The sequence below is a fragment of the Pinus tabuliformis genome, chromosome X (assembly GCF_031772625.1).
Source record: "Pinus tabuliformis cultivar Carrire ecotype Pingquan chromosome X, CPIR1, whole genome shotgun sequence".
NCBI classification, from domain to species: Eukaryota; Viridiplantae; Streptophyta; class Pinopsida; order Pinales; family Pinaceae; genus Pinus; species Pinus tabuliformis.
In genome coordinates this window covers 858,154,110-858,164,302 of record NC_142308.1, presented here as the reverse complement: position 1 = coordinate 858,164,302, position 10,193 = coordinate 858,154,110, and the positions used below count along the sequence as shown (strand labels likewise).

Below are 10,193 nucleotides of genomic sequence, written 5' to 3'. Positions count from 1 at the left end.
TTTTTGAGGAATTATATTCTAATAAAATGCAGCAAACTAACAAACATTCTAAGCTAAAAAGGAATACCAATACACAAGAGGGACCTAAGCTACTGGGGTTGGGCCCAAACCCAAGAGCCTCAACCCTCTGAAACTAACTCAGTGATGGATCAATAAGAAACTTCTCATTATCATTGCATCAATGTCAAATACATCACATAACAAGTCAAAAATAATAGTAACAAGTGCTTGAGCTCAATAACTTCTTAGCTGAAAACAAATTTCGAATCCTAATGAGCTCTTTGGCATGTTTATTTATACAAAAGGGTAGCTACCAACAACTCCCTAGAAAATAGAGATGTTTGTCTCCCAAAACTCAAGAAAGGTGGATCTAGATCTCCTTGAACTGATTTTTCTTGGCTGCCAATGACCTCGAGTTGATGAGAGATAAAGTGGTGATCTTGGCTGATTGAGGGAGTTAAGGAGGTGGACAACCTCCTAGAATCTCTCCCTGTTGTCTACTCCGAGCTCCTGCATTGAAATTATCTCAAAATTGCTCCATTTCCTGCATTTAAACCATATTAGGCCACATGACATAGCAAAATATCTTTCACCCCTCTCACTAAGCATAATATAACAAAAATTATAAATAAATGTGAGAAAGAGATAGTTCTAAAGTTGGAGGATGGCATTATGACCCTTACGATATACCTATTGATGAGACTCATCACTAACCATATGTATTTTCGAGGCTCCACGAAGGTCAACCCACCTTGGACAACACAACCTAGTTTGCCTTTATTTTTTGTGTTTCATTTCTTATGGTTATGCCCAAAAAGCACATGGGCTTGTCCTCTATTAATTTATTGCACAATCAGCCCATTTAAACCTTTCAGCCAACCCATGGTTGATGTATTTAAATCACCAATTTCTCAAGCAATCTCCCTCCCCAAGCAATTGGAATTTGTGTCCCTTTCTCTTAGCCAATACACTACAATTATATCTAATGAGGGAATATTTAACTAGGGGTTGTCACGTATTTGATAGAACAATTTTAGTTAGGTTTCTAGAATTACTTGCAAGTTGTTTAGGTATATTGCATTACAACATATTGCTAGTAAGGTAGAGGTATTCCAAACTCTATACCCTACCTGGGGCTTTTGGCGATTCTCGATGTTATTCATTGTGATAAAGATAAAGCTTTCTAAGGCAATGCCAACCACTCATGGAAGAAGGTATTCTTCCATATAACTTGTTTTTTTCCAACCATAAGGTGGATAGTGTAGTGAGATTTCCAACACTTGATGGTGTTTCATTAGTTAAGTTGCTTTACTTCAAGTAAATGTCCTCTAAAGTAGAAGCTAAAAAATGTAAGGGGGAATGGCTCCAATGAGAAAGTTAGAATAAAGCGACAAGTATGTGAACTTTGTGAGTTGACCCACCTCAAATGGAATTTGGCTATGTAGATTGTTTTGGGAGAGATTCAAATATTCAAGCTCTACATTATTCCCTATGTTATTGACGAATAGAGGTAGATAGAGTAATTGATCTCAAATACATTGACCTTAGTTTTCATAAGCCATTAATAACTAGAGACAATGTTCTAGAAATGAGCTATGTGGTGAGATCAAGGACGCACATCTGAGATCTCCATGGTAGGAGAATCCTCTATTATGTGGTTTCATTGTTTAATTAATTCAAATCTAACTAAAAGTGCTCATGCTTTTAATTTGTAAAACAAAGTTGGAGTTCTAGCATCTAATGGTGTTGATTGCTTTAGTTGGGCACGTAAAAATTTCATAAATTGTAGTAGCTATCTTTTGATTTGATATGAGAATTTGCAAAATCATTTTTTACATAATATCCCTAATTAGTGCATCAATGCTATATATTAAGCACTTAACTTACTAGCAACTATTATGCATAAATGCCTTTGTAATATGAATCTGTATCTATGGGAAACGATGATAGCACTTAGATTCTATGAGATCGTCAAAGTTTAATAGGTGGTTCTTCCTTTATGACAATCCAATTGAATTGAATAAAAATCATTTAAGTCATGTACAAAACCAAAATATGATTATTTGTCTCTATATTTAGTGTGTTTTGCCTTAGTGTTACGACATCGAATAGTGCTAGACACCTAAATGTTTGTCAATGGCAACCTTGACCTCCCTAATGAGAGGCATCTTATGTGTGATCATTATTTTCATTACTGGATAAAATTACCATTGGTTTTTACTAATAGTGAGGAGGTTATGCACACAATATGCAAGCAAGTTAGCTCTCAATGACCATGCTTCTCAATAGTATGCACCAAGTTCTATTAGACCTCCCTAATGAGAGGCATCTTATGTGTGATCATTATTTTCATTACTGGATAAAATTACCATTGGTTTTTACTAATAGTGAGGAGGTTATGCACACAATATGCAAGCAAGTTAGCTCTCAATGACCATGCTTCTCAATACTATGCACCTAGTTCTATTAGTTAAAATCTTCAATAAAGTTGTTACCTCTTCTCATTATTAGGAGTTAAAAGTACTAGATTCTCATTATTAGGAGTTAAAAGTACTAGATCTATAGGTAAGATCTTTGATAACATTTTTCCTTTTCTTGTTCGTAGGACTAAAAATGATTAGACCTTGAAAGCGCCTAAACATAATCCAATAGTGTGATACTAATTCTAAGAATTTTAATTATTATATGTCATTTAATTATCTAGTAATTGAATATGAGAAAACTTTAGGTAAAAATCACATTAGAGAAATTATGTCGAGGCATTTTGAACCATCCAGTGTGTGGTTCATCATTAGGACAAGATGGAAAATTAGATCTAGGCACCAAATTAAATAGAGATAGCCTCATGAAGAGATAATAAATTCTAACGATTAGAATGAAACGACTTATATGAATAAAATAAAATATTATTAAAAATGAGATAGATTGAAATATTCAATTTAAAAAAAGATTAAAACCCCAAAAAATTAAACTGGGTCAAATTTAAAAAAAGAATAAGTGAAAATTAACCAAAATAAATAATAAATAAAATAATATGAATATCATAATTCAATATTACCAATTAATTCATATTAAGTTAATTAATTTTATTATTATTATTAAATGATAAATAAAATAATATGAATTTCATAATTCAAAGCTACCAATTAATTCATATTAAATTATTTAATTTTATTATTATTATTAACGACCAAAAAAATCAAAATATTGAGAAGAAAAAACTCAAGATTATTTTAAAACTAGTGAAAAATACTAAATCAATAATTGACCTATTAAAATCGTAAATAAATATTAATTATTTAAACTAGAATATAATATTAATATTATATAACTTAAAGTGGCTATAATCCTGGAAAGTATATATTTTATTTAAAAAAAATGATAAGTTCAAATCCAACTCAATCAAATTCATGATTACCAATGACAAAAAACTTAAAAACAAAGAGTAAGAACATCAAATTTACGGTGACTCCAGACCAAAAAATAAAAGCAGAGACTCACAAGTAGGTTGGGACCTTTTGTTCAAAAGCACCCAAACTGGTCATTATCAAACTGAGAAACTGCAAGGATACTGCCTTCACTCTGTACCATCCACACCTCTTTCTTTTAACCGTAAACGCATAAGAATAATTTTGTCGCGTTCTGCCCTTTTTCCTCGTGGGACCCTAGACCTTAATCACCCTCAAGATTGGCTCAGGCAACCCAATATTCTATGCCATCTAGAAATTTCTGGTGAACAAAGCAGAAGGGCAAATAGCCGCACCCGCAATTTAATTATTTGGTCTTGTACGTTACACATCCAGGACTACTGGTCCTATCAATATACTTCTGGGTCTGTTCGATTTCACTGCACAGGGGTTCAATTAGAGAAATGGCAGACTGGGGGCCTGTTCTTATCGGAGTGTTGTTATTCGTATTGTTGACGCCGGGGCTCTTGTTTCAGCTTCCTGGGAGCAGTCGTACCGTGGAGTTCAGCAACTTTCGTACAAGTGGTATATCTATTCTGGTTCACTCTTTCATATTCTTCGGCCTGTACGCCATATTTCTGATAGCGGTGGGAGTGCATGTATACTTCGGATAACTGGTAAGGCTCTTGTATCCGCCTTTTCTTTATAATGTCAGAGATGATAGATCTGCCCATTTCCTGAAACCTCTGGTTGTTTTGGGAGGAACTGTCTACATTTTCTGTTTTTCTGGAGGATAAGGGTTTGTTATTTAAAGTTCACTTTGTTTAAAATCTGTAGGTCTTATATTGTCAAATATTTTGGAACTTTTCGAGGCACATGCCCATTGGAGTATGAAGGCAAGTGCTCTCAGTAACATTGGCGATTTATTGAGACTGGGGATTACTTAGGATCTTCATCATTTCTATTTGATAAAATGATTTGCCCATTTTATTGTATTCCCTGTTTTGCAATGTATTCTTCTAATTTTCTCATTGTTTTTGTAAGTAGCACAGCATCTCATAAATGAGAATATTTATCGTGGGTTATATCTGGATGAAAACATCGATGGATGAGGCCTCCAGCTTTGCATTATCTTAGTCCATTACATCCATGTTTGGTATTTTTTTAATTTTGTATTGTAAAGGGACGTTTATTTAAGGAGACAAACTGTCACACCTGGCTGCTTTCTGTAACAATAAAATGATTACTGCGCACTAACAGTTGTATTCCCCGTTTTGCACTGTGTATTTACTTTTTTTCTTTTTCCTATTATATTGATGTGTAGTGCACAGTTTGTCAACTAGGTCTTTTTCAAGTAGTTGAGAGGATAAAATTGCTATTTTCAATTCAAATTTTGCTTTGTGACATGTATATGTTCTTCAAATTCAAATCCTGCTTTGTAACCTAGGTACATTCTTTTCAAATCAAATCCTACGTTGTGATATGTATGCCCTTTGTTGTTTAGTTACATTTAACTAAATACCAGCTATCCAACAATCTCATTCTTATAGAGTTCATTCTTATTTAAATACCTTAAAATGGAACCAGATGTGGCTGGTAGAAAAAAATATAGCACAGAGTCTCAACACCCTTGCATTTTTATGATCATAATAGTCATTGTGAGTTATATCTGGTTGAAGACATCGATGGATGAGGCTTTCAACCTTACATTATCCTAGTCCATTATATCCCTGTTTTGGTATTTCTTTTGTTATATATATCATTTTTATTTTTTAAATTATAAAGAGACATTTATTTAAAGAGATGAACTATCAAACTCCGCTGCTGCTTTCTGTCGTCATAAAAATGTCTAGTGGGGACTAACAGTGGTCATAAGTCCCTTGGGAGTGTAACTTACTTTGTTTGGAGAGCCTTATGGAAGCTGTCTGTAAGGGTGCCTCTTTATAAAGGTTTTGTTTTGTTGTTGTTTTTTTTCCTTCCTCTGTATTTGTCTTTATATAGGTTTCTTTCCTCTGTATTTGCTGGCTGTTGAGTTGTATCCTCTGTATTGGCTGTTGAGTTGTATGCTCTGTATTTGCCGTCTGTTGAGATGTAACACAAACAAAATGCATTCTCCCACATACGTCTTCAAAAGAATGAAGAATGAAGTGTTTGTTGCCATAGATTTTCTAGATCTATCATTTATGTTGATTTGAAGATTTAAGTTTCGAACTTACAACTGTTGGTTCATCACATTTCTGTATCTTGGTGATGAATCACAGTTGTGGGTTCGAAACTTCGATGTTCAAATCAACATGAATAAGATGGATCCGGGAAATTCGATCTTCAAATCAACATGAATGAGATGGATCCGGAAAATCTATTACAATAAGTTAACCATCCCAGAAATCTTAAATCTGGAGTGAAGTGTTCTTGCAAATTCGTCCAACTTGCTGAGAAAGTGAGTGCTCTTACCCTTCCCGGTTTCAAGAAAAATGAGATTAAGCATGTACCTTTGTAGTAATAATATCTTCATTGCAGTATGGGCTAAAAGAGGGTCCTTCCAAAAAACACTTGTCAAAAGGAATACTCAATCCTCCGATGCAGACTTAAAATTTGGGCTAAAATCTTACTTGTTTTGTGATTAATAATATTTTTTTAATGTAGAGTTATAGCGTTTTTACATCACACTTATTATATTTTTTAATATATTAATGTTAAGGTTAAACTCTGTAGTTGGTCGTGGTTAATCAGTAAAACAGTGGGAGTTTATCTGTACTGACCCAGGTTTCCATTGCTACTCCTCTCTCATACAAGGGACATTGGCTGATTAAAAAAAATAGTTCCTCTCTAAAAGCATACACTACTAAACTGAATTTTTGAATTGCCATTCAGGAAAACATCTTCCAAAAGTGTGGCTTGTTATTCACTTCAATCAAGCCAGCGACAAAATAATATACCAATTTTTACCCTATTTGGTGTTCAGCTTCGTGAAGTATTGAAGGGGAGAGAAATTTCCTTTAATTCTATTAAGTACTTTGATTCATATAACCTAGTTTACTCCAACGTCACTGAAGATTACTCATATTAATATTCAAAACATCATATGGGATGCTAGATCAACTTTAAAGGTTATATATGATATCAAGCATCGTATTAAGATGCTAATCCAACTCATTAGACACTTTTATTCCATCGGTATCATTATTCTCTAGAACGTAATCACGAGTGCAATCTACATTTGCTTTAAGGGATCTTGGTACTGTTCAAAATAAAAATGAAAAATAATAAATAAAATTCCCTTTTATGATTTTAGAAAAGTAAATTTACCTCTATATAACAATTGCATATTTGCTGTGCCTTGCTATCAATGGCAATTCTTAATCTTCCGGTTTATAATGTTTTTCCATTGCAATTTCTAATCTATAATTTTTAATAGGGATGTCTTTTAACTCAGTTTCTCATGATAATGTGATAAATAAAGTTTGCTCAATTTCTGAAAATAATGTGATAAACAAAGTTACCTTTATTGAGCTCGTAATATGATATGTTTTTTTAATACTTTCTTTATATTCTTAGTTGCTAATATCAATCATTGTATAACAACGCAAATATTCTATAGACTATATAAATATATCTCTCGCAAAAGAAATAAAATTTAGTTGTCAAAGGGTTCCAAAGAGAGTCAATTTTGATATTGGATGACAAACTGTCTTCTTATTTGGTTTATCGAGATAGTGATTTTAACCTGGTACAATCTGCAGGTGTGAGGTGATGGTCATCAACATGTGGAATCGTAGGAAGATAAGAAAGTTTTATTTTCTTTACAAGATAGAGCAGAAGAGGCATAAATGTGCATTTATTTTGTGCATGAAGTGTAAGTTAAGACCGTGACATGAGTGTTAATAAAGCAAGTTCCTAACATTTAACATTTGGTTTATTTAATGAATTGTTTGATAAATAGTCCATTACTTAAATTAGAGGTAATGTAATAACAATTTTTTTTTGCATTTGATTGTTTGACTTTAATTAGATTGTAAGTCACGTGTGAAGTGAGATCAGAAGATCGTAAATCAGAAGATTGCGAAAAGTCATGTGTGAAGTGAGATCAAAAGATGCAAATTAAAAGATTGAAAATCAGAAGTTTGTTTTTGCAATTGTGTGGGATAAAATTGTCGTCTTTCCCAAATCTGGTTAGACATTGTGTGGCTCTCATCTCAAAAGATCAATTTGCTTGAAGAGTATGAAGTAGACAATGATCTTATCCCTAAGTGGCCCAAAGGTTGACATAAGCTAAATTTAATAGTGCTATCAAGCTATTAATAAAACAACTCTCTAATTTCATGGGAATGCCAAACAAGTTGTTACAAATACAAAGCTTGTTGAGAAAGTTGCACGAAGCATAAAACTTTAATCGCAAATCAGAAAATTGCGAAAAGTCATGTGTGAAGTGAGATCAAAAGATGCAAATTAAAAGATTGCAAATCAGAAGTTTGCTTTTGCAATTATGTGGGATAAAATTGTCGTCTTTCCCAAATCTGGTTAGACATTGTGTGGCTCTCATCTCAAAAGATCAATTTGCTTGAAGAGTATGAAGTAGACAATGATCTTATCCCTAAGTGGCCCAAAGGTTGACATAAGCTAAATTGAATAGTGCAATCAAGCTATTAATAAAACAACTCTCTAATTTCATGGGAATGCCAAACAAGTTGTTACAAATACAAAGCTTGTTGAGAAAGTTGCACGAAGTATAAAACTTTAATGAATAGTTGCATGCTAAAGATGTAAAGTTTCTACAAGCAACAAAATTTATATGTTTTATAAAAGGAGCTTGGTTTTCAACTTGATTTTTTTTTTAAATGGTGATAGAATCTCCAAACAATTATTTTAGGTTGTCGTTGACGGGCTTTGGCAATGTCATCTTTTGACTAGACTTTTAGCATGATTTTTATCCTTTTTTACTGGCCTTCCTATCCTTTACCAATCCTTTTAGTGTTTAGATATCAATCTTGTTATAGGATACCGTCTGGTTTGTATTCTTTCACATTTCATTGGTTATTTGATAATAAGTAGGAGGAAATCCATACTTATAATCATTTTGAGAGTGTGGATTCTCTACAAGAATGCAATGGATACTCTTCAAGAATGTTGTTGATCCATTTGTGATGTGTATCCAACTCTACACACATATTGTAAATTCCAATTTTGTGTTAAAAGTTTGGAGCTCCACATGGCAAATGACAAAGTGATTAGATGAGGATCTTATTTGCATAGGTTTATTATGGACCCTGTGCCTGGCATACAACTATAGTTATATTTTGATTGCCACATGGGTGGAGAAAAGGACAATTGTCATTTATATTTTGTGTATAGTTTGATGATGGATCCATCCAAAAGTACTCGTTGTTTAAACATTTTGGAAACTGTCGGTTCTCAAATTGTAAAGAGAATGATTTGATAACTATGTTGTATCAAGTTTGGCGCTAAACTAATTGGATGATGATTGTCATCGAAACAACTTGAAAACCATTTGATTCTCAAGTGTGTTTTGATTTATTCCCTTTAATTTTAGACATCTAGAAGTTGTTTTAATATGAGACATCCTGCTATTGTAAATAGGATGAGACCTATAGGATTTATATTTTGTGAAACAATTGTTATTTTTTAATTGAAGGTTTACAACTTTGGTTGCTTACCTTTTACATGTCTGTGTTGATATAATTTAATTGTTGTTGTGGTACTTCCAACACCTTGTTTTGAGGAGGGAGGGTCTACTTCACATAGCCCAAGACCTATATATCTAGTTTTATAGGATTGCATTTATTTGATAGATTGAATTTATGAGAAGGAATAGAAGTGGTACTAAACTGCTCAAGAGGTATGGGCTATGTACCTATTATGGAGAATTTAGATTAACTAGGAAACCCAAGAAAGGAACTCAATTTATCATATTGGCATTGTGTGAATGAGGGACAAGTACCTTTGGGGGTTGCAAGAGGGGGAGAGTGAGTAGCAAAGGATGACCGCAGACCAATGGAGTGTAATCATGTATTTGAAAGTTTGAGTAACTAGTGAGTGAATCATAACTACACGTGGGTTCTAACATTGTGATTTTGAGCAAAAGGTGAGAGAGAAATCCTTCTAAGTCACAACAACTTGTGGATAACTTGATTGGTGAGGGAATTTAGTGCTAAAGCCATCATCCTGAGTTAGAGGGCTAGAGGAAAATACTGAGAAATCTTGTTCAAACTCTACAAAAATAAGGACTAAGAAGCGAAAGCGTCGAGGGACTATTGGCTTAGCGAAGGGCTCCCTTTGTGCTGTGTAGACCTTGTGTGGTTATACTATGAAAGATAATAAGTCTTGGATTCACGACTAAAAGGAAACATAATGAATCCATGTGTATGAAGAAGAGTAGCCTTCATGTTCTCTACCTTGATTTGAATTTATTGAACCCTGATTGAGACTTTTTCTCAAGGAATTGGAGCTGGTTTGGGGGCGGTCAACTGAAAGAAGGACTACATTGTAATTGATCCTATGGTTGGGTGGAGAGTGACTCTCCCTTTGTCAATTTTCAGTGAGCTTAAGTAAAGCAGATAAGTGTGTTCACTTTCTCTATTAATTAAATGAAATTGATATTCAATGCTGTAGAATTATTGCTATGTCGGATTACTGTGTATGTTGTAATGATGAGATCAAACAAAAAGAAGTTGTCGGCTTCTAGTTGTAAATCCATTCATGTAGAGTTAATTTATTATTTATGTTACCTGTGATAAATATGTGATACATGTCTATGAGATGGTCAAT

The 10,193-nt window shown here is 33.4% G+C and overlaps 1 protein-coding gene across 8 annotated transcripts; it reads left to right on the top strand.

Annotated features, from left to right (window-relative positions):
* Positions 1-3,615: 3,615 nt before the first annotated feature.
* On the top strand, positions 3,616-7,543 carry LOC149142418 (uncharacterized). Of its 8 annotated transcripts, XR_016264577.1 has the most exons (4): positions 3,629-4,084; positions 4,245-4,303; positions 7,151-7,263; positions 7,420-7,543. XR_016264577.1 is itself a non-coding variant. In XM_089448739.1 (2 exons), the coding sequence occupies exon 1, from the start codon at positions 3,872-3,874 to the stop codon at positions 4,079-4,081; it is 210 nt and encodes a 69-aa protein (XP_089304865.1). In that variant the 5' UTR covers positions 3,616-3,871; the 3' UTR covers positions 4,082-4,084; positions 4,455-4,675. The 8 variants fall into 8 exon arrangements, 3 of the variants coding, with proteins under 3 accessions (XP_089304865.1, XP_089304864.1, XP_089304863.1); XR_016264578.1 differs by lacking the exon at positions 4,245-4,303 and having other exon boundaries at positions 3,622-4,084; XR_016264574.1 differs by lacking the exon at positions 7,420-7,543 and having other exon boundaries at positions 7,151-7,315.
* The last annotated feature ends 2,650 nt before the right edge of the window (positions 7,544-10,193 follow it).

What these genes read in the sequence shown, in the direction of transcription:
- LOC149142418 (XM_089448738.1), top strand. Translation starts at nt 3,872, where the DNA reads ATGGCAGACTGGGGGCCTGTTCTTATCGGAGTGTTGTTATTCGTATTG.